This window comes from Aquila chrysaetos, chromosome 9 (genome assembly GCF_900496995.4).
Source record: "Aquila chrysaetos chrysaetos chromosome 9, bAquChr1.4, whole genome shotgun sequence".
In the NCBI taxonomy this organism is placed as follows: Eukaryota; Metazoa; Chordata; class Aves; order Accipitriformes; family Accipitridae; genus Aquila; species Aquila chrysaetos.
The window spans coordinates 27394363-27421676 of NC_044012.1; the positions used below are offsets into that span (position 1 = coordinate 27394363).

Here is a 27314-nt window from a genome sequence, read left to right on the forward strand (position 1 = left end):
CATCCTATTCCTGAAGGAAAAAGCGGGGAAGAAGTCAGTTGGGGACTTGCCATGTCAAGGGCAGCAGTAGGAGCTGGCCCTGCTCCATGAGGAGACTGATGAATGCTGGCCCAGTAACGACTCCTCAGGTGTCACAAGGGAAGGGGACCATCGCAGCAGCAAATGCTGTGACAGGCTCCTGCAGAGGGGTCATCTATCTCCATTAACTAATTAACAATTGCTTTGTTCTTTGCACTCCTAACTGGGGTTCCTGCAATCCTTCCCCAGGATCCACCAGTCTGATCATCTCTTCTGGGACTGAACTAGAGGCTCAGCGAGTTGGCGACCATCCTGAGCCCCGCCACACGTGTTTTGCAGATGGCTGCTCCACGGAGCCCCCAGCACCCCCCTCTCACGAGACAGGGTCAGACCTCGGGAAGCGGCAGTGCCAGGTGCCACCCAGGGAAGGGTCAGATCCCGGCAGCTGAATGTCAAGAAGGGTGTCCCTCTGCCACCCGCTGCCCACATGCGCACTTCAGCTACAGCTCTTGGGCTGCAGAAGTGTACTGTTTGTTACCCATCACAAAATGCTGACGCCTTTTGTTACCAGGAGAGGGGAAAAGCTCCCACTGGAGAAGTGTATTTTGTGGTCAGTCTGGCTCCCACACCTTCAGCTTGAATATACGTTCTTTATTTAATGCGTTTATTATATCCAGAAGCGGGGCGCAGGGCCCCTGAGCTGACTGAGGGATCACAAAGCTGTGCACGCATCTCCCGCTGCTTGGGGAAGAGCTTCAGGTGGAATGGGTCTTCTTGAAGGCAGTGTCTCTGGAGGCCAAGTATCCTGGCTTGCTGAGGGGCTAGCTGCTGTCAGGGCTTTAGATGCCACAGTAGGCGGGCTTGGTTGGATGAACATAGCTGAACAAGGCATGTGCCCTGTCATGCTTCTTTTCAGGAAAGTAAAGGCATAGCTTGTCCAGGAGATGACCTGGCCAGAAGTTATTGTCGCTTGACTTTTGCATCTTACTCCTCTGAGGGTGCCTGTGAAAAAAAGCAGGGGAAAAAAGGGAAGAAAAAAAAAAATGCATATACAAGAGAGAATAGCATGCTTTACAGAAATAAAATTCTGGGCAGTTTCACTGCTTCTCTTAGTGAGTGCAAAAGCGAGCCTGACAAGAACTAGCTATCTGGGCTTCCGGGCCCTGGGAAGCTCTGCCAGACCTGTGCTGACCCTGTAGGTACGTATTGGACACGACCGACACAGGAAACGCCAGCTTGTGAAGCAAGTATCTTAAGAGCTGGCACGTTGCCCATCACTGTAGTATCGAAACACTTTAACTGAGATAACCAAAGACTATTGTGCTCTGCTTTGCAATGTTCTTTTCTCTCCAAAAGCTTCTACAGCCATCCAAGGCTCGGCTCTCCAGGACTGTCTGTCTTCCACAAGAATAAACGTTCTCTGAGGGGATTTCAGACAAGCGTTGGCTCAGTCTGAGGAGAAGTTTTGTCACCTCTGTGGTTCAGAGCACAGAGGTAGTCCCAGCTAGTCTGCAAGGCTCCTGCCAGGCACCACAAACTGTTCACCAGCACCACTGCAACCCAATGACTTAGCTAAAACGCGGGAGCGGCCCTGTAGCTGAGAAGAGGATCTGCCCCTTCGCTGTTGCTCGCTGCCTTGCGGCATCCTAATGGCTCACTCCAATACCTCAGTACTGCCTCTGACGCCGTGGGGACTGAGCACAGAGGGGTGGTACACAGCAGGAGGGGACTCATCTTCAGCCCTCTTTGAACAAACCTATTTTCTGCCTCCTTGGCCTGGCTTCCAGATGCAGTTCCTGATCTGGAGGTGCTCCCAGGTGATGAAGCAACAGCACGTCCCGCGCTGTAGTATCCTCCAGGCTGCCTGATCTTCCTTATGTCTTCTCCTTCCTTGATGATCTTGTCTCCTGGATGCAGCAGGGCTGTTGGCAAAGTGCAGAGAGAAAACAGTCATGCCTCGCCCTGGGATCATAAGCCCCGTTTCAGCTTAGATGTTGCAGGCGTAGCAGTCTGCAGCTCAGCCACAGCCATGCCTGTTCCTGGCTATGAACCCACTGATCCCAACCCTGGTCTGACTTCCCGGCTTGACCGTGGACATGCCCCATCACCGCAAACTTACTTCCTGAGCTGCACTCTCGGCTGAACCTGGCTACTGTTCCAGGGGCAGCGGGAGAGGGCCCTGGCTGATCTGCAGAACCCTTTGATATCTCAGCCCTGCTCTGGCCCTGCTGATGATATTGCTGACCCCAACTGGCAGCATCTGCCGTGGCCCTCTGAGGGCTGCAAACATGCTCCGTCAGCAGTGCCCCCTGACATTAGTTGTGCTTCTGGGCTTGGGAAGAGACATGAACTTGTCAGATTTAGTGCATTCACATCAGGCTCTTGGTCTTTGCTCTACCTTTCTGCAGCGTTGGCTCGGCAATGTGAACGTTGCGCTCTTTGCACAGCTTGGAGCTCTTCAGATAGCTCGTGACGGCATTCCTACGATATCGGTCAACCAGTTCTCCCAAATCGGCCTCTACAGTTGACGGCAGGCAGTGCTCATCAATGGGGCCATCCCCAGATCTCACCATCCGGCGCTTTTCTTTCCATTCTATCGGGCTGTCTTTGTTCTGCAAGTAAAGGGCAGGTCCCGATTAGCATTCGGTGGGGCCCTGGAGTTGCTGCATTCCCTTCAGGGAAGCTACAGGCAGGGATTAATCTCAAAACTATGTGCAGACAGGAGCTGGCACCCTGCAGCGGGATCACAGGGACAGGCACTCCTCTGGGAGTTCGGTTCCCATCCAGAGCTGGGTCCTCAGACAGATACTCCCTGGAGAGCTCAGTAGAAGAGCAACACACCGGGCACAGGTGCCTCAGATGAAAAAAGCCTTGCAGTCACCTTCTCATTTCTGATTGTGTCAGGAAGCCAGAGGCTCTTCCCATTGCCGGTGACTGTGGCGCAGCATGTTGGCAAGAGGAGGTAGCTCTGGATTCTGCCAGAGTTCATCCAACCCAAGATGCTCCAAAGAAAACATTTGGGAGTGAGCGAATGAGCGAGTCACTGTTATGTTTCCATTGGACCGCCTTGCACTGAGCCTCACAACTGAACAGGACAAAGTGCTTATCAGCACCTTAAGGGACAAATCACCTGTCTGGCAGACAGGTTGACGAGATGATCAGAAGACAACTCCGTCCCCAGACGTAGAACCTGCTTCAACTTCTCCTCCTTCTTGCCAGTTACCCAGAAAAAGTGTTTACCTCACCAGAGTGTTCAGAAGCCAAACGAATTGTTTGAGATGGCTTGTAGCACCTCAGCTGCAAGGCACCACGTGCTCAAGAGACTACTGAGAAGCTAATACTCACGATAACGCCTTGCCCTTTCCTCTACTGCTGCACTGTCCTCTAAACCACCCCACATTCACCAAGGCATGGAGGTGCACTTGTTCTCCTGCCTCATACACAGTACCTTCTCCCACCGTCTCCTCTCTCTCAAGTTTTTTCCAATCTCTTCCATTTCATCACAGCTCAGATGCCGTTGTTCTGGCTCGGTGTTGACTGGTGGAAGTTCCAAGCGTATTAACTTTCTTTCAGGCTTGGTAGGAGCATGAGGCTTCATCCCTTTGGCTGTGCCCCCAGAAGAAGGTAGACAAGTGGCAGTTTTGCAGCTGGCTTTCTGGAACTGAGCACCTACACCTAGGATAAATTAAAAACCAAACAAACAAAAAGCCCAGAGAAGCCACGTTAGAGCATAGGAGAAAGGAACATCTGATCCATGTTTAAGACAAAGGGGTTTGGCACATTGTGCTGGTTGGAACTCCCAACAGAGCTTACTAAAGAATAAGCTCTTTGAGGTTTTCCACCTGCTACCAGCAGCTGGAGAAAGGGTCTGCTTTGGGTGAGCTGGATAATGAATGCTAACAAATAAAAATCCAGTACAGGATATTAAACCACAGGGTTCAGACTTTGATCCCAACCTGAAAGATCGGCTAACCTGTCTCCTGCAATTGGGCTGACCAGGATATTGAACGTCCCCCAGATCATTCAGCTTCTCCCTACAAGTCTCCTTCTGGCCACTCTGCTCTAGGACAATGGTCTCAAGAAGCCATATTCCGGACCCCCCTTTGGCATTTCCTGTGTGTGTAGAGATGCCTTCCCAACCCAGTGCTCTCCTCTCACCGGTTTTGGTCTCTTGGGATTGTCCTTTCCTCATTTCCAGCCACTGCTTTTGACAGTCAATCAGATCTTCAAGGCTTATAAAATTCCCCGGTTTTGAGGAAGTCAAGAAGATGACCACATCCTCCAGATCCTTCTCGCTGATGGAAACTTTGGTCTGGCAACCAAAACAGAAAATGACAGTGGGATTACCAAAAGATCAAGGCTTGCCCCAGAGCGGGAGGGGCAAGCTTTGCTGTTATTCCAGTGAGGCCCAGTGTGAGCCATGCTGCGTGAACATGTACTGAGAGGCAGTGCAGTGGGGAGATGTAGGAGCCGGGTGGGAGAAAGACCCAAGTATCAACACTGGGAAGTTCGGTGCCAGTTCAGGGTCTACAGCAGGATCCTGGCAGCCACATTACTGAGCGGTGACTGTCTTCCAAATCTATGAGGCAATGGGTTTCTTCACTCCCTGCTAGGACTCACTCTGCAGGTGCATCTCTGCAGCCTCCCCTTCCCTTTGCCCTTCAGCTTTTCACAGGTTGTGGGAGCCATTCTCTGAGAGTAAGGCAAGCGAAAAGGCCCCTTGCTGAAGCTCTTCTGCTTGCTCTGGGTTGGCATGCAGGAAAACAGGGCAGAGTGGCAGCAGTTCATTACTTTTCTGTTCCCTATGTACCTCCTTGATGACTTTAATGAAGTCTGCTCTCTTGATCTTCCTCCCGTCCATACCAGCCTTCTTGAATATGTCCACCACGCTCAGCTTCTTTTTGTGCAGGAGGCTATGCAGCGTGCCAAGAGCCTGGGGGTATGGTGCACAAACAAGGGGAACGCTACCCTTCTTCCAGGGCTGGCTGCATTTTTGTGGTGAACGCTGAAAAGGATTAGAAAATACCCTGAGATCACCATTATCCAGGATCACCATGCCCATCAGTGTGGCATCAGCTGGCGTAAAGCAGCGTCACTCTACTGATTTGACAGCAGACGCTATCTCCCACGCACTTCCGTACTTACGTCCAGGCTGTCAGTCACGGCTGATTTGACAGCGGCCCTCCTGTCTGCTCTGCGTGCCTTTATTCTTTGCCAGCACCTTTTTTCTTGATTGCTGAGGGAAGGTTTTTGAGTCAGCCATTTTTCAATGTCCCCTAAGCTTTCCAGCTCAGTTTGAAACTGCCTCCTTGCCTGAATCCAAGCCTCCACCGTTTGTAGACCCTCTTCTGTATCAGAGGTGGTCTCTGGGGAGCTCAGGCTATATTCTTCCTCCCCGGGCAGCTGCAAGACAGACAAATGACAGAAATCCATGGCCCGACTTGGTTTCAAAAAGGGAGAAGCCAGTCTTGCCACAGGTGGAGCAAAAATAATGCGATGCCTGGATTTGGATGGCCCACACCTACTTGCTTTTGGTTTAAAGGCAAAAGTTGGATACATATTTCTCCAATGGCATCGTTGGAAACCATGCTCCAAGACCACTTCTGGCTTGATGTCAGTCAAACTCTCAATCACAGCCTTGCTGCTCACGCTGGTACTTTACGCAACAACAGATGCACTTCTTGCAGAATCGAGAGTTGGGGTCAGGTGGATATGGTGGTTTCCAAAAACGGCAGCAAGCCCATCACAGAACAGTACGGAAACATGCATGGCAGGACGTGGTCAAAAACAGCAGCCTCCATGTGTGTAGCGGGCAGGGGCCTCCAGTTCTGATGTGCTTCTGGCTGAACTGGGAGGTGTGGGGTGAGGTGGAGACAGGGCCGTCAGCAAACCATAGAGCAGCATGAAGACAGGTGGATCCTGCCATGTCACAAAATGCTGGCTCCCTGCCACCAAGGAGCAGCTGAAATAGCATGTCGGCCATTTAGCTTATGAAGAGCAGCTAGAGTGCTCTCCATACTACTTGGAGAGACAGGTCTCCCCCTCCACACCACTCGGTGGAGCTGACTCAAGCCATGTGACTGGGAGAGATCCTGCTCAAGCCCCAGAGCCAGTGCCTGGGCAGAGATGGCCTCCTTTCCAGGGACAGAACAGGCCCTCTGATGCCCTCACACTGGCTGGCTGCTCATTTTGTCCCTTGGCCTGTACCGGCAATTCCTCCCTCATAGCAGTGAGCAGGTGAGAATGAAAACCATAGCCACCCACACTGCTCTTTGGAGGGAACAATGCTCCTGGCACTTGCAGACCTTCCCAACTCAGTGCCACCACAACCAGAAAAAGGCCGCTCTGTTGACAATCCCATACCTGGGCCCTCCACATCTTATCACTTTCTCTCCCAGCTTGCTGTTGAGGCAACCTTCCTGCTTTTCTGTTCTCTTCTTTCTCCTTCCTTTTGGCCATGGATGCCTCCAATTTTCTTCTACCGTTCAGCCCAAATACAGACTGTTCTTTCTACAGAAACCCAGAAATGCAACAGCAGCCGTTACTCATCTGTCTTTTTTTTTTTTTTTTTTTAAATAATGCTCTCATCTCTCTCTCATCTTCCCTTTTTTTCTAGTTTCTGTCAACAGACAGTTCTTACAGATGCAACCAGAATGTCCTTTTGTTATGACCAATGAACTAAGTCATCAAAGAGCTACTTTTTGAAAAGGGCTTGTTGTGGTTTAACCCCAGCCAGCAACTAAGCACCATGCAGCTGCTCACTCACTCCCCCCCCCCCCGCAGTGGGATGGGAGAGAGAATCAGAAAAAAAAAAAAGTAAAACTTGTGGGTTGAGATAACAACAGTTTAATAGAACTGAGAAGAGGAAACTAATAATGATAACACTAATAAAATGACAATAGTAAGAATAAAAGGATTGGAATATATAAGTGATGCACAATGCAATTGCTCTCCACTCGCCAACCAATGCCCAGTTAGTCCCCAAGCAGCAATCCCCCCCCACCCCTGCTCCCCCCAGTTTATATACTAGACATGACATCACATGGTATGGAATTCCCCTTTGGCCAGTTTGGGTCAGCTGTCCTGGCTGTGTCCCCTCCCAACTTCTTGTGCCCCACCAGCCTTCTTGCTGGCTGTGCATGAGAAGCTGAAAAATCCTTGACTTGGTCTAAACATTACTTAGCAACAACTGAAAACATCAGTGTGTTATCAACATTCTAGTACTGAACCCAAAACATAGCACTATACCAGCTACTAGGAAGACAATTAACTCTATTCCAGCTAAAACCAGGACAGGGCTACAGTTCCTTTTCTGAGATGAACAATACCCAAAATAGGTAATTGAACAGGAAAATGAGCCACAGTAAGAGATCTAGTCAGAATCAGTATCTGTGTATTTTTTTATGTACCTATTTCTCCTATGATATCCCCACTTGATTTTCTACAATCAAGTGACACAACAGTTGCCTCAATCCATATTATGTACCTGTCCTGTCTGCCTGTGTTCTTCAGAAGTAGGCAATGGCAATTCAGGGCTCTCAAAAGGAGGTTCTTTTTGCTGCCTTCCTGGAAACAGTCTGAAAATACACACCAGGGTGAGTTGGTACGAGTGCAGGAACAGTTTCTTCTCCATCCTGTGCTCACGCTGCTCACCTGCTTTGGCAGCAGAGCAAGCTCTCTTCACCCAATTGTCTTCCCCTCCACAGAGATAGGGATAACCCTGAGCTGTAACGCTCAGATGTGCCAACAAGGAAGTCAAGGAGATGAGCTTTTTGCATAAGGAAGGCTCTGGGACACACAGCCTGATGCGGCCCTCTTGGTGGAATGGGAGGATTTGCATCCTGTGCAATGACAGGCACCTGGAGATACTGGTATCTCCCTCCTGGCCATTACACTGACCACTGCAAAGCAGTCCCAAATACTGTGGGACTTCCCATCCAGCAAGGAAATGCACTGTGTGGCGATGTGTGTTAACAGCCCTTCTGAGTTAATACAAACACCGGGTCCAAAGGAAACAGGGGAACAGGTTTCTCGGAGAGCTTGGGCAGTCTGCATCCCTCAAGGCTTTGAAGACAAGCCTGGATAAAGACCTGAGCAACCTGGTCTGACCTCAGCTCATAGCTGACTCTGCTTGGAGCAGCTGGTTGGACTAGGACCTCCCAAGAGCCCTTCCATTATTGTATGAGCCTATAAAACATCCCGCACAAGTACTAAAGCACAAGGCCACTCTAATTGAGTCCTTTCAGAGTTTCACCTGCCAGGAGGCCCTTTTCCCTCCATTTTCTCCTCTGCTTCTTCCTCCATCTCAGCTCTGGCTAAGCAGTCTGGAGAAACACCCGTTTGCAGAAGGTGTAATGTGTGACAAACAGCCGCTGCAAGCATGAAAGGAGAAAACCTCTTAGAACAGGCAGGAGGAGGCACAGATCTGCTCTGCAGTGTTAGAAGCTGTTTAATGCCTCACTGGGATTCCTTCTGAGACCTGTTTTCTCAGAGGGAGATCTTAAGTCCTTTCTGACACCAGCCCTTCATCCTGTTCAACCCTTGATAGCCAAATTATTCTCTTCAGTGTGAGTTTTCTCCTGCTGCAGCTAGTCCTTCCTCTGCACAGTGGCTTTCGGGGTGAGACAGATCTTGGCGCTTAACAGCCTCTTTCAGGGGAACAATTTCTTAGCATTGCATACGTGTTTGGTATACAAAAATTTGCTATCATGGCACATTCAACTCAAACACATTATAGCTCTGATGTTCCTGAGGAATTTAGGTCGAGGAGCTAGACTTCCCAGCTTCAAAAGAGAAGTGAGGTCTCAGCACAGCTTAGCACCTTTGGCACAGTTGTTCTCTACACAATTTTTCTCATTGAATCACGCCGCGGTGATTCCAAGAGATACACCAACCCCCCAGCCCCCCACAACTCAAGGCAGAGTTTGTGACTCACAGTGCTGATGGACTTCCCAAAACATTTACTCCCTCCTGCACAAACTCCTAAAATGGAACACTCCAGGGCATGAAGTGCAGGGGCAAAACATACTTCAGCACTGTCAACTGCAGTTGGTGGTGCTGAGCCCACCTTGTTCCAAAACGAGTCCCTTGAGACTTACCAGGAGGGGTAAATAGAGGCACACAGGGTGCCTCTACCATCCCAGGCATCTATTCTAGCCTGGGCCCTAAACACCCACCCGTAATGAAGACAGGCAAATGCGCAAACCTCTGCCAGGAATCAGTTACTCTTATTCCCATGCACATTACCTCTTACTCCCATGCTGCTCAAAGCACTCTCGAATTCTGCACATATCTCTTCGTCTGTGAGAGAAGCTGTTCGAGGCACAGCCCTAATCTCAAACCTGGAAATAGGAAGAAGGCACCATTCTGAGAAAAGGGCTGCTTTGCCAGATGAATGTCAAAGTATCTCTATAGAGAGAGTCAACCTCACATTCTAGGCCATTAAGAGAACCACCGAGCAGTGCTGGCCTCAGGAATGGCTCAGCAACCCCTCGCCAGACAGAGGTTTTGGTTTTTTGCCTCAGTCCTCCTGTGCCATCTTGACCCAAGACGACATTTCAGAGATACCTTTAGAATCATAGAATCATTTAGGTTGGAAAAGACCTTCAAGATCATCGAGTCCAACCATCAACCATGTCCACTAAACCATGTTCTGGAGTACCTTGTCTACGCGCCTTTTGAATACCTCCAGGGATGGTGACTCAACCACTTCCCTGGGCAGCCTGTTCCAATGCCTGACAACCCTTTCAGTAAAGAAATTTTTCCTAATATCCAATCTAAACCTCTACTGCCGCAACTTGAGGCCATTTCTTCTCGTCCTATCTCCAGCCACCTGACAGGAGACCAGCACCCACCTCACTACAACCTCCTTTCAGGTAGTTGTAGAGAGGGATAAGGTCTCCCTTCAGCCTCCTTCTCTCCAGACTAAACCACCCCAGTTCCCTCAGCCACTCCTCATAAGACTTGTGCTCCAGGCCCCTCACCAACTTGGTTGCCCTTCTCTGGACATGCTCCAGCACCTCAGTGTCTTTCCTGTAGTGAGGGGCCCAAAACGGAACACAGTACTCAAGGTGCAGCCTCACCAGTGCCGAGTACAGGGGAACAATCACTTCCCTGCTCCTGCTGGCCACACTATTTCTGATACATGTCAGGATGCCGTTGGCCTTCTTGGCCACCTGGGCACACTGCTCGCTCATATTCAGCCAGCTGTCAGCCAGCACCCCCAGCCTTTTTCTGCCACGCAGGCAGCTTTCCAGCCACTCTTCCCCAAGCCTGTAGCGCTGCATGGGGTTGCTGTGACCGAAGTGCAGGACCCAGCACTTGGCCTTGTTGAACCTCATTCAACTGACCTCGGCCCATCGATCCAGCCTGTCCAGATCCCTCTGTAGACCCTTCCTACCCTCGAGCAGATCAACCCTCTCTCCCAACTTGGTGTCATCCACAAACTTACTGAGGGTGCACTCGATCCACTTGTCCAGATCATTAATAAAGATATTAAACACAACTGGCCCCAGTACTGAACCCCAACACTGAGCAATACTTTGATTCACGTGACTTTCACAGAAGGCACAGAAAAGTCACAGGCAGAGGACTTGCATGCATCTGGTCTCTGATCCACCCTTTAAGTGAAGCTTTCCATGCTATACTCAAAACAACAGAAATATTAGGGTCTTATTTCTGTTAAATGTTTGGGCAGTCTCTACCAATGGAAAGAGAACGAGCAGATGAAACGTTAGGAGGGTTGCCTAAATTCCTCTGCCTAGTGAACCAGTTCCCTCTGATGGGAGTAATGGTAAAATGCAAACCACAATCAGTAACGGAGGATGCACAACTCCAGACTACGCAAAAGCAAGGATGACATTAACTGCAAACCAGTAATTTGACAAAGTGCTACATTTGCACTTGGTCAGATGAGGGCTGCAGAAACAAATATACTCACTGTGGAAACTGGTGGACACGGCCAAAACGGCTCAGAGAGAGAGTGGCTTCTTTGTCCGATATGACCCATTTCTTCTGCAACAGAGACAGAAACATCTGATGTGACTCCAGGGAAATGAACTCAATGCTCACAACGGCCTTTCCATAGCTCCAAGAATTAGCAGCCTCTCAGCAAACTTCTGGCCAAGTGCCTCAGCCCCTTGCTAAAACAAGCTGCACAGCATACAATCTGCTAGGGCAAGGAACGTTGCCACCCTTTTTGCAAGGACCAGACTTGACGGTGTCAGGCAGGAGACTCCTTGCTTACCAGGGAAGAAGTCAATGGAGGCAAACACATGGGAAGGCCCATTACGAGCCTGGGTTCCTGGCTGCTGGTTGCAGTGAGGTTGCTCGCTTTAAAAATTGCTGAACTGAGAGCAAATAGTTCCAAGCTGATTTTATCCCCAGAGTCCTTCCAAAGACTTCCAAAGAGTCTGCATGCCTCTGCAGCATGGAGGAATCCAGCCACTGGCTCCTTCTCTTCCATCAGGCCAGGAGAACTACACCAACAGCGTGCCAGCAGCCACGAGGGGCTGGTCTCAGCAAGGCCTTGGTGTCTCTGCACCTCAGCCTCATGTCCAGAGTGTGGGGTGAACGTCACCACCGCTGCCATTGCTTTGGCCTTTTTCCTATTTATGGCAAGGCCCCTTCCAGGGCTTTCCCTTGCCCAGCAAAAGTAGTACAACGACGTACCTTCCCAGCACCCTTGAACCACAGCAAATAAAAGAAACTACAGAAGGCTCTCACTGCTACACACCATGCCTAGCCCAAGTGACCCAGCAGGTTACAGCTGGCCAGCAGGGCTCAGTTCCCCAGTCCTTTGACGGGATATCAAACCCTCTCTAGGCAGCACTGCAAAAGCAATAAACTTACAGTGAACAACTTCTCTACCACGTATGTAGACTTGTTGAGGCTTAGTAAAAAGTCTTCACAAAATGCCATTGTCACTTCTGTTCCCCGGATAGCAAGAGTGCCAATGTCCTTTAAAATGAAGTCCGTGTCTTCTCTGTTTGTTAGGATGAAGTAGAAAAAGTTCAGGGTCTCCTGCATGCAGTTCTGCACAACTTCCTCAGAATATGGGACGTCTGAGTGGATCTTCTTGTAGTTCACTGACACTTGCTTAATCTCGCCTGGAAAAGAGGAGGAAGACTGTAACTCAGACAGCAGTTGAGCAGACTCAAATAAAGTGCCAGCAGCTCCCAGGTAAAATACATTGCTATAGCACTGTCTGGTCTAACCACCTGGTACAGCTCCTTAAAGGAGCTGATGTAGGCCCCTCCTCAAGTTAAGGTCAAATCACTCCATTAATGGATGTGCCAAGCCACAGCCATGATTCCCTAATCAGAATGAGGAACATCTGTGTCCAAGAACCTCAGCCATCTGTGTCCACACTGTGCAGGATGGCAGGACAGGGTGGGACGAATGGGGTTGGTTCCCATGGGAAGAGCGGAGGGTGCTGGGCCATGGAGCTGAGCCCACATGTAGCACATTCCTGGTCTGGGGAGACTTGCATATAAACAGAAATAAACCACCAAACTCTTAGTGTTGCACAGGCCCCATCAATGGCACACTGCAGATACAGCAATGGCAGCAGTGGTCAGAAACGGCAACAAATCTGGTCATCAGCAGGTTTCTGTGCTAGCTATCATTTCCATCTCTCATTCAAGGCTCTCTACAGCTGACTTTGACCCACTTCTCTACATAAAAGTAGTTCTGAGGGTCTGTGGGCATTTGCCTCAACAAGGTCTGGTGCAGTGCAAGAACAACGCATCAGCATCATCTCAACGGCTTTATGGTAAACAGTTCCAATAAAGGACCAGCAGCCAGCAAGCATCCTACAAATCAATACATGTGGCTGGCACGAACCCAATTGCTCAAGCAGATTATGGAGAGATGGTCTAACTTTGTACAGCCTTAATAAAAACTAGTGCAAAAGAAATGGCCCCTTTCTAGGCATTGCTGCTTGGTGTGCTGTTTGTGTCATTCCATGGAGGTTGTTCTCAGGGCCTTCTGAAGGCCTCTGATGTGTCCATCATTGCTTCTAAACAGCAACCAGCATAAACACCAAATACAGGGACGTAGGGAAAAACAAAGAATTTCTTTGCTCTTCTTACCAGGAACAGGTACAGAAGCATGTTGCAGCCCACGGATCTGTGCAACAGTCCTGGACAGCAAAAACACAGGTCTCTGAAACGTGAGCACCTCACCATTTTCAAAAGAGAGCCATTTTTGAAGATGAAACGTCCCCAGTCCTGTTACCCTGACAGCCCGAGGCTGGAAAAAGAAGAGAAGGGCAAGCATTTGTAGGTTGAAAAACAGAGTAAGGACTTGTGAGAGCTTGCAAGGGGGGTGCCTTGCGCGCTGCCGCCTCCTGGTGCGGAACGCTTTTGCACACCTCAACCAGATTTTTATTTCTGTATTTATATATTGCATATATATAAAATATATATTTTATGTTACTTTTTTAAAAATTGATTTATTTTATGTGTCTCAATTTATGGAGAAGCTGGTCTGGCACATTTGTGACAAATCTGTAAATCGCAATGCAGTTCTGGGAAGAACAACAGCACTTGCTGGCACAGGGCTGCCGGGATGCCTGAAGCCATCTGGGCGAGGGGAGGGGTAGGGTAGGATCCCACCTTTCTCTTCAGGAGCTGATGCCGAACATACTTAGACACACTGCTCCAAATAGTAGTGACATCTGAAAAGCAAGGGAAAGGCACGTCAAGCTCTAAGTCAGCCAGCTCACATCCCGTCAGCACATCTGTAGACAAGGAGGCAGCAGATGCAAGTGTGCTTCAACACGCCTCACAGGATAAACCCACCTGTGACATGGGCCAAATCTTGGATTGGCCTCAGCCTTCTTCCAACAGGACATCTTTCCCATCAGAGCCAGGTCCCTGAGTGTGACCCACTGCCGAGGGAAACCCATCCATGGGACTGCCACCACGGCAAGGGGAGGGTGCTGCATGCACCAGACTCTGTGGGGCTCAGAGTGTCCCCAGGGGCCTTCTCGGCAGGGACAAAACCCCACTTCTCACAACTATTCATGCCATTCATCTTGTCTGCAGTGATACTCGTCAGAGAGCTCCCAAAGACCTTACCGTTGACAGAAAGCTTCTTGAGGGTGGGAAACGTGACCGTGCTGTAGCCGTCAGCCTTGCTGCAGAGCTCAATGTTGGTGATCAGCTCTTCCAGGTTTGTCATGTTCTTGCTTTGGGTCAGCACGTGAGGCTGCAGGGGGAAGGATTTTAATGTCTCCTGATAGGAAACACCCCTTCTCCGATGTCCTCAGCTGTGCTTCACAAAACAACTCCCACACTGTCCCACCACCTCCCTTTGTCCTCTGTGTCTCTGAGGTACAGGAGAGACTCCTCGTGTCCCCTGGATCAGAGACCTTGCCGAGGCCGCACAGGGAAGTGATGGAAGGGTCTGGGGCACGTGGTTATGATGAGGAGGGGCTCTATGACACAGGCTGGGGTCACAGAGGGATGACCCTACATCACCCCCATGCCCGCTGACCCAGCCAGGTTTGGTCCTGCAGTGAGAAGGGGGCTGCTCCCTAAAACACACATCCAATCTTCACTCCCCAAGGAGGCCATGGGGCAGGGAGAGCCTCTGAGATGTCACCAAATGATGGAAATGAGGACACAGAATCACACAATCATGGACTGGTTGAGGTTGGAAGGGAACTCTGGAGATCATCTGGTCCCAACCCCCCTGCTCAAGCAGGGCCATCTCTTTTTTTCCAAGTAAAACTGTGGTGCCTACAGTCATAAAGGACATCCCATTTTCCTCCCTCCAGTTCAGCACTGAGTATTGTGACCATGACACAGATATCACTTGGTCTCTGTGCATTGTTGATGGAATGGTAGACTTTCTTCGAAGAATTAAAGATCAGTTTCACTGTCTGAAAATCCTGTATGTGGTATCTGGAGGCAGGAATAGGTGGCAGAAGGAACTCCAGCTGGTCTGGCTCCAGCTGATACTCCTGTCATCTGGTGGTGCTCCCCCAAGTACGTACCTCTCACAAGATGCCTCAGCTCCCTTTTCCTACAGAGCAGCTGTTTGATGCTCACATCTGCCCACTTCCTGTCCCTGGCAGTTTGCTTACCCAAGGCATGGCAAATTCTTGCTAAAAAAGCGGGACAGAAACATTTCCTTGGGAAAGGGATGGTGTTTCAATGGCTCCTCCAGCTGGGAAACCTCTCACAAACCATGTTCCACTCCCACACCTTCAGCTTGAGTATACGTTCTTTAGTTAATATGTTTATTATATTCAGAAGCAGAGCCCAGACCCCCTGAGCTGACTGAGGGATCACAAAGCTGTGCACACATCTCCTGCTACTTAGTAATAGTAATATTAATATTAAATTTAATATTTTAATTAAAAGAGTAATAGGGGCTGGCTGGTGATAGACAGTAACTGTAGCTCCGTTGAACGTCGGACTAGAACCTGTGGCTGCTTTCACTACTCCATTAGTAATTATCTCTTTAATTCGGTTAACAGCTCCTAGTTGACAGAATATGAAATTAATTTATATTTCGGCCCTTGTCAACTGCCCAGATTAACCAAATCATGAAATGACTAGGGTTACTTTCCCATATTCTGCAACAGCAGATCTACAGGCAAAAAGGTTGCATCTGACAGCAGGGCCCAATGTTAGCATTCTGGGATTGCATCACAAAGGATGGCAACAAGCATCAGGGTTCCTTCTCCACTCCCACCCTGATAAAGCTTAGGCTAATATAGGCAGGTGGGCGGTTTTAGCCCACATATTTTAGCAAATGCTGGAAACATTTACATTAACCCTGTACAGAATTTACATCTGCACGAACGAGCAACCTAACATGTAAAAAATGTTTACCGGCTGTGGAATCAAGGTAGATACAAGTGGGCAGCTTCAAGTTTCAAGAGATAACTGAGGGCAAGCCCGTGAACTGATATGCAGAACAAATGAACACCTGAACAGTTTATAGTTTTCCTTTTTTTTCTGGCAGGCATAGGCAAGACCGGAGTTCTTTGTGCTTCTAATGGAAATGTAGCTAATCTCACAAAAAACGTTCATACTTGTATAGTAAAGGGAAGGTCTCCCTGTCACGACCTACTGTAATGGGATCTCAGCATGTTATCAGCAAATAAATTCACACAGAAGAGCTACACCTGCCTAGGAACCCTACTCACTCCCCCCACCTTCCTTGCTGTCTATCAAAAGTTTTATTTTAATGACTAATGCAGTACAGAGCACCTTAGGTAGTTTTGAGCCAGAGATCTTAACATCAACGTTTAAATGGGGTCTGTTACCGACACCAAGATATTTATAGTACCAATCCATACCGGTCACAACAAAGCCCCTTAGTAAAACCCCTTTATCACAAACAATGACAGGAAAAGAAGAGCGCTTTGTGCACTTACTGTCAACCAGTTCCCGTGTCTGACCCTGGACATGAAGATACAAAGGACGCTCCCTGGAAAGGAAATGTCAAACATACCATTAAACCCACAGAGAACATACAATAATGGATTCAATCTAATTATATTACAGTCATCTAGACACGTGAAGTCTTCCACAGAGATTTGAAACACTCTTCACACAAGGAAGTAAATACACGTTCATTGAAAACTGAAGAGATTCAGGAGTTATTTACACAACGACTTATTAAAGTTATACCACTGAAAACGTTAATTTGCTTGTCCACATGAAAGGTTAACTAACTAAAAGCCCCGAGTCTATGAAATATTAGCTCTCTTTGGGCAACTTTCCGGTTACGTTCTCAGCAAAATGCACAAGGGATCCAGTATAGCGTTGAGTCGAAGAAGTTCAGCACAGTCTGATCTGTCACGTTTGTGGTTTGTCTGGTTTTTTTAATTTCACCCTACCAGTATCAAGCAGGTGGGAAAGCAGCTATGCAGTCAGACTATCATAACAGTAAACATACTCGAAACACTCAACAGGCAATTTGCTCTGGCACCCAAAGGTGACACTGCTCACGAAAAACCAAAAAAAACCCAAAGCCCCCACCACTTAGCCACCCAATGAGAAAAAAAGCATAAGCCCCAAAAAAGAAAATACAAACCCGGGTCCCACTTTTGCTTTCTCTTCTGCAGTCATGAATCTCCCTCGAGTAGAGACAGCTGCTCCACTCAGCCGACTTATCTAAAAACAATTTAAAAAACCCAGTGACAAGTTTACCAATAATAAACAAAGCACACACAAAACACCCAAAGGGGTTTAAGCTATGTTGTTGTATAAAAAGACCAGAAGCCGTTAATAAAGTGGGAAGAGAATGAACGGTGCCCGCTGGAGTTAGTAGGTGCCCCTACTAACTATGCTACCTTACCTCATCATATGACATTTTATCGAACAAACCAATAAACTACAAAATAAAGTGCCTTAGAAAACACAACAAGTTTTGTAAAAAGAGGAAACAACCACTGAATATGGTTTATTGCAAGCTCTTTCAGCCTTACAAACAGGTACAAATGTGTTGCCAAGCCTAACAAGTCAGACGTAGATCCTGAACATACCTCATCCTGAGTCTGTCCTCTCGTCAGCAGGTTTCTGCACGTGAGGGGGACATCGTTGATTTCCACCTCTGCCACCACAAGGTCATCTTTGCTTTTACTTGTAGCCGGACCTTTTCCCAGAGCCTGCAGCTTCAAAGACAACCGTTGCAAAAGACCAGCAGTTGGAAAGCAGAGATAAATGATGTAACAAACAAATTGACCCTAGTACTCTAGAGGTGAGTATCCTTTTCATTCTCCCCTTTCAGCTGTTGAACCCAAAAGCTTTAAAAACATTAGAAGAAAGCACATTACATCTACTACTTAATAACCTACCTCTTCACAACCTTGTGCCCAAGTAAAACCACTAGTTTTATCCTCAACACATTTTAATATAATAAGTAATTACTGTTTCTGTTCTACAAATGGAGAAACACGTGTAGAACTAAGCAGTGAAGTTGCTCAAATGGAAGCCAAGGCATCTTACACCTGAATTGGCACCTCTGACAGAAATCTGCGAGACTAATAAAACATGCAATTCATGCTTCTCTCAACTCCCCTTACACAGAAACAGAATTTAGAATTTCTGTTCAAGATCTAAACTCATCCAACACTACAACCACGCTTCCCCCCACCTTGTTTTTTTAAAACAAGGGCATAATATTTTGTGTCAGTATCTAAGTGTCTAAGAAAGAAAAAGCCACGGAGCCACAAAGAGATGCAGAAGATATGACAGAAGACTTGTAGTTACAACAAAGACCTTATAGCTTTTCCCACGTACATAGAGTTAGATAGTACATCCTCCCAAAAATTTTGAAATGCTTTTGGGGACATAAGCATAAACCAAGACTCTGTAAAAAAAAGAACCTTCCAGTAACATCCAAAAGGCACACATCCGGTCTCATCAATATCACTTGAAGCACAGCACTTGCATGAGAGCCAGAAGGCAGCTATAGAGGGACATAAGTCTAACGCATTGTACATGCATTCTGTTTCTCCCTTCCTTCCGCATGTTTTAAAAAAAAAAAAAAAAAGTACATTCATTAACCTGCAGGCTCCTGGGTTTCCATTCACTCACAATCTGAGGTGCCATCAGAGTTAATTACTCTGGAAATGTCATCATTGAACATTTCCTAACAAAAGCAAGATATGCAATAAACAACCAATCCCATTTGCAAATTAATTGGCTAAGTGGTTCCCACAGCAATATAATTTGTCACAGGATGCCAGAATGCTACCAAAGCTTATAGAAAAACATAGATGGAAGAATGAGACATCAGTATCTTCCGATTTTTAGGTGTTTCAAACTGCCAGTAAACGAACAGACTTCACTTCCATCTGGTATGACTGCAGAGGCTACCTGAAACCAAGCCACGCATTCTTCAATGCTGAAAATTTCACACCCTCAGGTGGACATTAAGTATCAAGAAGCAGGCACCACCGCGCAGCAAACAATGTGTTAAAACGATCTAAGACTGCCGATACCAATGATCAAAGAAACGCTCACGAATAAACCTCACATATTAAAAAGGCTGTAACAATCATTTCGGATACAGAACCTACAGAAAACCAAATATGGTGAACACGTGGCAGGGTACATTTGCCACTCTTCCCTATATTATCTGTGAATAAATCCAATGACAAAATGAAGACTCATTTTCATGCTGCCTCACAAGGCAAATGCCTAGAACATATCTGGCAGTCCCACCAATACTATGCATGTGAAAAAGAAGATACAATCCACCGTGAAAACATACTCTTCTTGTTAACTTTGTATTTGAACGAGTTTGGAAGGCAACCTGAAACAGCCTTCTAAGCTTGGCTCTAGCATAGGCTAATAACACACAGGAAAGCAAGACTGTTCTTGTTACCGAAATGGGAAAACACGCTTGAAGTTACACTTGCTTTAGAATTTAAAAGTTCAGTTGGAAGGGACCTACAACGATCATCTAGTCCAGCTGCCTGACCGCTTCAGGACTGACCAAGGCTCACGTCAGGGCTGACCAGAAGCTGACCAGGTTGGTCAGCACTTGCACATACGGCTCCGACTGATAACGTGCTTAAGCATGAGAATAATTTCGTCTCATATTTTAAACCGGCGGTTTTATACAGCAGTTTTTATGTCAGCTGTACTACTTAGAAAATACTTCAGAAAAAAGTTTATCATGTTCCTACAGATCTCTTTGGTTAAGCCTTACAGAAGAGCAGCGGGACTGACCTCGCAGCTACGCCACTGTTTTCTGTTGCTGATAAAATTTGAAGAAAGGTTTCCCGATTGTTTTTTGTCACATCCTACTTCCTCCATCGTTTCCCGTCTCACCGAGAGCCATTCCGACAAATAAAGGCCGCAGGTCTCCAGAAAACAGACGCGATACCCACCCTCGCTCACCACCTCCGGGCCTGGCGGTCCCACCGGCACGGCGCGGCGCGGCTCCTGCCGCCCCTCCGGGCACCCACCTTGTCCGCCGTGCTGGGCGCCGGCTTCAGTTTCCCTTTGGCCATTAACATCGCGTTGATTTTCGCGGCCACGGCCGCGGCCGCATCCAGCGCTCCCGAGGGAGCTGCGGAGCTCTCGGAGCCCGCCACAGCGGAGCCACCATCGCCGCCGCCAGGAAAGGGGCGCCCAGGCAGCGGCGCCGTGCCGGGGAGAAGGAAAGCGGGGGCCGGGCCGGGCTGGTCCCACTTACTGCGGCGCCTGGAAAAGAGAGAGGCCTCAGTCCCGGCCGCCTCCGAGCCCGCTGCCCCGCGGGAGCTCCAGGACCTGCCGCACCGAGGCCCTTCTGCAGGGGTGCCCGACGACCCGCCGCGCCCGCGGGCCAGCCTCACCCGCCAGCGGCCCCAGCGTCGCGCTGCCCTCCGCCACCCGCTGACATGGCTCCGGCCCGGCTCCGCCACCTCCGCGCCAGCCGCACCGTCATTTCCGGCCTCGAGGCCGCCTCGAAACGCCCCTTCCGGGCGTTGCCACGGAGACGGCGCGGCCCGCGGGCGGCGTCCACTCCGGCGGAGGGGCCGGGAACTGACACCGGGCAGGCGAGGGGGAGCGGGGCGGGGCGCGGTACCTGCCCCCGCTCTCTTAGCGGGCGGCCCGCTCCATGGCTGACCGTGGGAAACCGCCCACCGACCGCGCAGCGCAGCGCAGTGCAGCGGCAAAGGCGGGGCAGGGTGGGACAGGCCGGAGAGCACCCACCCCGCGGGGCTGCCGGCGATGACGTCGCGGAAGACGGCGGCTGCAGTCGAGCACGCGCGCTCCCGGTCCTGCAGACCTCACGCACGCGCACTGTTGCCCCTAGTGGGCCGGCCGGGCAGCCGGGCGGCTGACGCATGCGCACAGCCCCCCTGCCGCCTTCGCGCCAGGCACACTCCGCGCTGCCCCCTAGCGCATGCGCGCTGCTCCCTGGCGCGCTAAAGCGGGAGAGGCAGGTCCTGCCACGTTGAGTGCAGCGGCAGCTGAACTCTCACCTATGCTTTCTCCAGCTGGACAGAAACATTTCCCTGGGAAAGGGAGGGTGTTTCAAGGGCTCCCCCAGGAGGGAAACCTCTCAGAAACTTCGTTTCCCTCCAAAGTATCATCCTATTCCTGAAGGAAAAAGCGGGGAAGAAGTCAGTTGGGGACTTGCCATGTCAAGGGCAGCAGTAGGAGCTGGCCCTGCTCCATGAGGAGACTGATGAATGCTGGCCCAGTAACGACTCCTCAGGTGTCACAAGGGAAGGGGACCATCGCAGCAGCAAATGCTGTGACAGGCTCCTGCAGAGGGGTCATCTATCTCCATTAACTAATTAACAATTGCTTTGTTCTTTGCACTCCTAACTGGGGTTCCTGCAATCCTTCCCCAGGATCCACCAGTCTGATCATCTCTTCTGGGACTGAACTAGAGGCTCAGCGAGTTGGCGACCATCCTGAGCCCCGCCACACGTGTTTTGCAGATGGCTGCTCCACGGAGCCCCCAGCACCCCCCTCTCACGAGACAGGGTCAGACCTCGGGAAGCGGCAGTGCCAGGTGCCACCCAGGGAAGGGTCAGATCCCGGCAGCTGAATGTCAAGAAGGGTGTCCCTCTGCCACCCGCTGCCCACATGCGCACTTCAGCTACAGCTCTTGGGCTGCAGAAGTGTACTGTTTGTTACCCATCACAAAATGCTGACGCCTTTTGTTACCAGGAGAGGGGAAAAGCTCCCACTGGAGAAGTGTATTTTGTGGTCAGTCTGGCTCCCACACCTTCAGCTTGAATATACGTTCTTTATTTAATGCGTTTATTATATCCAGAAGCGGGGCGCAGGGCCCCTGAGCTGACTGAGGGATCACAAAGCTGTGCACGCATCTCCCGCTGCTTGGGGAAGAGCTTCAGGTGGAATGGGTCTTCTTGAAGGCAGTGTCTCTGGAGGCCAAGTATCCTGGCTTGCTGAGGGGCTAGCTGCTGTCAGGGCTTTAGATGCCACAGTAGGCGGGCTTGGTTGGATGAACATAGCTGAACAAGGCATGTGCCCTGTCATGCTTCTTTTCAGGAAAGTAAAGGCATAGCTTGTCCAGGAGATGACCTGGCCAGAAGTTATTGTCGCTTGACTTTTGCATCTTACTCCTCTGAGGGTGCCTGTGAAAAAAAGCAGGGGAAAAAAGGGAAGAAAAAAAAAAAATGCATATACAAGAGAGAATAGCATGCTTTACAGAAATAAAATTCTGGGCAGTTTCACTGCTTCTCTTAGTGAGTGCAAAAGCGAGCCTGACAAGAACTAGCTATCTGGGCTTCCGGGCCCTGGGAAGCTCTGCCAGACCTGTGCTGACCCTGTAGGTACGTATTGGACACGACCGACACAGGAAACGCCAGCTTGTGAAGCAAGTATCTTAAGAGCTGGCACGTTGCCCATCACTGTAGTATCGAAACACTTTAACTGAGATAACCAAAGACTATTGTGCTCTGCTTTGCAATGTTCTTTTCTCTCCAAAAGCTTCTACAGCCATCCAAGGCTCGGCTCTCCAGGACTGTCTGTCTTCCACAAGAATAAACGTTCTCTGAGGGGATTTCAGACAAGCGTTGGCTCAGTCTGAGGAGAAGTTTTGTCACCTCTGTGGTTCAGAGCACAGAGGTAGTCCCAGCTAGTCTGCAAGGCTCCTGCCAGGCACCACAAACTGTTCACCAGCACCACTGCAACCCAATGACTTAGCTAAAACGCGGGAGCGGCCCTGTAGCTGAGAAGAGGATCTGCCCCTTCGCTGTTGCTCGCTGCCTTGCGGCATCCTAATGGCTCACTCCAATACCTCAGTACTGCCTCTGACGCCGTGGGGACTGAGCACAGAGGGGTGGTACACAGCAGGAGGGGACTCATCTTCAGCCCTCTTTGAACAAACCTATTTTCTGCCTCCTTGGCCTGGCTTCCAGATGCAGTTCCTGATCTGGAGGTGCTCCCAGGTGATGAAGCAACAGCACGTCCCGCGCTGTAGTATCCTCCAGGCTGCCTGATCTTCCTTATGTCTTCTCCTTCCTTGATGATCTTGTCTCCTGGATGCAGCAGGGCTGTTGGCAAAGTGCAGAGAGAAAACAGTCATGCCTCGCCCTGGGATCATAAGCCCCGTTTCAGCTTAGATGTTGCAGGCGTAGCAGTCTGCAGCTCAGCCACAGCCATGCCTGTTCCTGGCTATGAACCCACTGATCCCAACCCTGGTCTGACTTCCCGGCTTGACCGTGGACATGCCCCATCACCGCAAACTTGCTTCCTGAGCTGCACTCTCGGCTGAACCTGGCTACTGTTCCAGGGGCAGCGGGAGAGGGCCCTGGCTGATCTGCAGAACCCTTTGATATCTCAGCCCTGCTCTGGCCCTGCTGATGATATTGCTGACCCCAACTGGCAGCATCTGCCGTGGCCCTCTGAGGGCTGCAAACATGCTCCGTCAGCAGTGCCCCCTGACATTAGTTGTGCTTCTGGGCTTGGGAAGAGACATGAACTTGTCAGATTTAGTGCATTCACATCAGGCTCTTGGTCTTTGCTCTACCTTTCTGCAGCGTTGGCTCGGCAATGTGAACGTTGCGCTCTTTGCACAGCTTGGAGCTCTTCAGATAGCTCGTGACGGCATTCCTACGATATCGGTCAACCAGTTCTCCCAAATCGGCCTCTACAGTTGACGGCAGGCAGTGCTCATCAATGGGGCCATCCCCAGATCTCACCATCCGGCGCTTTTCTTTCCATTCTATCGGGCTGTCTTTGTTCTGCAAGTAAAGGGCAGGTCCCGATTAGCATTCGGTGGGGCCCTGGAGTTGCTGCATTCCCTTCAGGGAAGCTACAGGCAGGGATTAATCTCAAAACTATGTGCAGACAGGAGCTGGCACCCTGCAGCGGGATCACAGGGACAGGCACTCCTCTGGGAGTTCGGTTCCCATCCAGAGCTGGGTCCTCAGACAGATACTCCCTGGAGAGCTCAGTAGAAGAGCAACACACCGGGCACAGGTGCCTCAGATGAAAAAAGCCTTGCAGTCACCTTCTCATTTCTGATTGTGTCAGGAAGCCAGAGGCTCTTCCCATTGCCGGTGACTGTGGCGCAGCATGTTGGCAAGAGGAGGTAGCTCTGGATTCTGTCAAGAGTTCATCCAACCCAAGATGCTCCAAAGAAAACATTTGGGAGTGAGCGAATGAGCGAGTCACTGTTATGTTTCCATTGGACCGCCTTGCACTGAGCCTCACAACTGAACAGGACAAAGTGCTTATCAGCACCTTAAGGGACAAATCACCTGTCTGGCAGACAGGTTGACGAGATGATCAGAAGACAACTCCGTCCCCAGACGTAGAACCTGCTTCAACTTCTCCTCCTTCTTGCCAGTTACCCAGAAAAAGTGTTTACCTCACCAGAGTGTTCAGAAGCCAAACGAATTGTTTGAGATGGCTTGTAGCACCTCAGCTGCAAGGCACCACGTGCTCAAGAGACTACTGAGAAGCTAATACTCACGATAACGCCTTGCCCTTTCCTCTACTGCTGCACTGTCCTCTAAACCACCCCACATTCACCAAGGCATGGAGGTGCACTTGTTCTCCTGCCTCATACACAGTACCTTCTCCCACCGTCTCCTCTCTCTCAAGTTTTTTCCAATCTCTTCCATTTCATCACAGCTCAGATGCCGTTGTTCTGGCTCGGTGTTGACTGGTGGAAGTTCCAAGCGTATTAACTTTCTTTCAGGCTTGGTAGGAGCATGAGGCTTCATCCCTTTGGCTGTGCCCCCAGAAGAAGGTAGACAAGTGGCAGTTTTGCAGGTGGCTTTCTGGAACTGAGCACCTACACCTAGGATAAATTAAAAACCAAACAAACAAAAAGCCCAGAGAAGCCACGTTAGAGCATAGGAGAAAGGAACATCTGATCCATGTTTAAGACAAAGGGGTTTGGCACATTGTGCTGGTTGGAACTCCCAACAGAGCTTACTAAAGAATAAGCTCTTTGAGGTTTTCCACCTGCTACCAGCAGCTGGAGAAAGGGTCTGCTTTGGGTGAGCTGGATAATGAATGCTAACAAATAAAAATCCAGTACAGGATATTAAACCACAGGGTTCAGACTTTGATCCCAACCTGAAAGATCGGCTAACCTGTCTCCTGCAATTGGGCTGACCAGGATATTGAACGTCCCCCAGATCATTCAGCTTCTCCCTACAAGTCTCCTTCTGGCCACTCTGCTCTAGGACAATGGTCTCAAGAAGCCATATTCCGGACCCCCCTTTGGCATTTCCTGTGTGTGTAGAGATGCCTTCCCAACCCAGTGCTCTCCTCTCACCGGTTTTGGTCTCTTGGGATTGTCCTTTCCTCATTTCCAGCCACTGCTTTTGACAGTCAATCAGATCTTCAAGGCTTATAAAATTCCCCGGTTTTGAGGAAGTCAAGAAGATGACCACATCCTCCAGATCCTTCTCGCTGATGGAAACTTTGGTCTGGCAACCAAAACAGAAAATGACAGTGGGATTACCAAAAGATCAAGGCTTGCCCCAGAGCGGGAGGGGCAAGCTTTGCTGTTATTCCAGTGAGGCCCAGTGTGAGCCATGCTGCGTGAACATGTACTGAGAGGCAGTGCAGTGGGGAGATGTAGGAGCCGGGTGGGAGAAAGACCCAAGTATCAACACTGGGAAGTTCGGTGCCAGTTCAGGGTCTACAGCAGGATCCTGGCAGCCACATTACTGAGCGGTGACTGTCTTCCAAATCTATGAGGCAATGGGTTTCTTCACTCCCTGCTAGGACTCACTCTGCAGGTGCATCTCTGCAGCCTCCCCTTCCCTTTGCCCTTCAGCTTTTCACAGGTTGTGGGAGCCATTCTCTGAGAGTAAGGCAAGCGAAAAGGCCCCTTGCTGAAGCTCTTCTGCTTGCTCTGGGTTGGCATGCAGGAAAACAGGGCAGAGTGGCAGCAGTTCATTACTTTTCTGTTCCCTATGTACCTCCTTGATGACTTTAATGAAGTCTGCTCTCTTGATCTTCCTCCCGTCCATACCAGCCTTCTTGAATATGTCCACCACGCTCAGCTTCTTTTTGTGCAGGAGGCTATGCAGCGTGCCAAGAGCCTGGGGGTATGGTGCACAAACAAGGGGAACGCTACCCTTCTTCCAGGGCTGGCTGCATTTTTGTGGTGAACGCTGAAAAGGATTAGAAAATACCCTGAGATCACCATTATCCAGGATCACCATGCCCATCAGTGTGGCATCAGCTGGCGTAAAGCAGCGTCACTCTACTGATTTGACAGCAGACGCTATCTCCCACGCACTTCCGTACTTACGTCCAGGCTGTCAGTCACGGCTGATTTGACAGCGGCCCTCCTGTCTGCTCTGCGTGCCTTTATTCTTTGCCAGCACCTTTTTTCTTGATTGCTGAGGGAAGGTTTTTGAGTCAGCCATTTTTCAATGTCCCCTAAGCTTTCCAGCTCAGTTTGAAACTGCCTCCTCGCCTGAATCCAAGCCTCCACCGTTTGTAGACCCTCTTCTGTATCAGAGGTGGTCTCTGGGGAGCTCAGGCTATATTCTTCCTCCCCGGGCAGCTGCAAGACAGACAAATGACAGAAATCCATGGCCCGACTTGGTTTCAAAAAGGGAGAAGCCAGTCTTGCCACAGGTGGAGCAAAAATAATGCGATGCCTGGATTTGGATGGCCCACACCTACTTGCTTTTGGTTTAAAGGCAAAAGTTGGATACATATTTCTCCAATGGCATCGTTGGAAACCATGCTCCAAGACCACTTCTGGCTTGATGTCAGTCAAACTCTCAATCACAGCCTTGCTGCTCACGCTGGTACTTTACGCAACAACAGATGCACTTCTTGCAGAATCGAGAGTTGGGGTCAGGTGGATATGGTGGTTTCCAAAAACGGCAGCAAGCCCATCACAGAACAGTACGGAAACATGCATGGCAGGACGTGGTCAAAAACAGCAGCCTCCATGTGTGTAGCGGGCAGGGGCCTCCAGTTCTGACGTGCTTCTGGCTGAACTGGGAGGTGTGGGGTGAGGTGGAGACAGGGCCGTCAGCAAACCATAGAGCAGCATGAAGACAGGTGGATCCTGCCATGTCACAAAATGCTGGCTCCCTGCCACCAAGGAGCAGCTGAAATAACAGGTCATGTTTACCCAGAAGGTTGGCCCTGATCCCCTGAGCTGACTGAGGGATCACAAAGCTCTGCATGCATCTCCCACTGCTTGGAGAAGAGCTTCAGGTGGAATGGGTCTTCTTGAAGGCAGTGTCTCTGGATGACAAGTGTCCTGGCCTCGTGTGATGGGTTGACCCTGGCTGGTTGCCAGGTGCCCACCAAAGGTGCTCTATCACTCCACCTCCTCAACTGGACAGGGGAGAGAAAATATAACAAAGAGCT

General features: G+C 49.8%; 3 protein-coding genes across 13 annotated transcripts; all 3 read right to left on the bottom strand.

Annotated features, from left to right (window-relative positions):
- Positions 1-654: 654 nt before the first annotated feature.
- Positions 655-17640, bottom strand: LOC115346018 (EF-hand calcium-binding domain-containing protein 12-like). 8 transcript variants are annotated; one of them, XM_030025634.2, is made up of 19 exons: positions 17525-17640; positions 17074-17153; positions 16412-16464; positions 14100-14229; positions 13635-13696; positions 13110-13269; positions 11869-12125; positions 10958-11031; positions 9265-9359; positions 8273-8390; positions 7505-7595; positions 6382-6528; positions 5164-5421; positions 4829-5023; positions 4177-4330; positions 3467-3693; positions 2417-2630; positions 1775-1940; positions 655-1020 (listed from the first exon to the last, which is right to left on the bottom strand). In XM_030025634.2, exons 3-19 carry the CDS (start codon positions 16442-16444, stop codon positions 858-860), a joined length of 2544 nt encoding a protein of 847 aa, XP_029881494.1. In that variant the 5' UTR covers positions 16445-16464; positions 17074-17153; positions 17525-17640; the 3' UTR covers positions 655-857. The 8 variants fall into 8 exon arrangements, 7 of the variants coding, with proteins under 7 accessions (XP_029881494.1, XP_029881492.1, XP_029881493.1 ...); XM_030025632.2 differs by having other exon boundaries at positions 10958-11028; positions 13635-13759; XM_030025633.2 differs by having other exon boundaries at positions 1820-1940; positions 13635-13759.
- On the bottom strand, positions 17570-20679 carry LOC121233552 (KH homology domain-containing protein 4-like). The gene is made up of 4 exons (XM_041126282.1): positions 20327-20679; positions 19958-20195; positions 18543-18633; positions 17570-17653 (listed from the first exon to the last, which is right to left on the bottom strand). Exons 1-3 carry the CDS (start codon positions 20416-20418, stop codon positions 18571-18573), a joined length of 393 nt encoding a protein of 130 aa, XP_040982216.1. The 5' UTR covers positions 20419-20679; the 3' UTR covers positions 17570-17653; positions 18543-18570.
- A 1042-nt stretch (positions 20680-21721) lies between these two features.
- LOC115346502 (EF-hand calcium-binding domain-containing protein 12-like) lies at positions 21722-27038 on the bottom strand. 4 transcript variants are annotated; one of them, XM_030026593.2, is made up of 8 exons: positions 26613-27037; positions 26233-26490; positions 25898-26092; positions 25246-25399; positions 24536-24762; positions 23485-23698; positions 22843-23008; positions 21722-22087 (listed from the first exon to the last, which is right to left on the bottom strand). In XM_030026593.2, exons 1-8 carry the CDS (start codon positions 26673-26675, stop codon positions 21925-21927), a joined length of 1440 nt encoding a protein of 479 aa, XP_029882453.1. In that variant the 5' UTR covers positions 26676-27037; the 3' UTR covers positions 21722-21924. The 4 variants fall into 4 exon arrangements, with proteins under 4 accessions (XP_029882453.1, XP_029882452.1, XP_029882451.1 ...); XM_030026592.2 differs by having other exon boundaries at positions 22888-23008; positions 26233-27038; XM_030026591.2 differs by having other exon boundaries at positions 24536-24756; positions 26233-27037.
- Between the last annotated feature and the right edge of the window lie 276 nt (positions 27039-27314).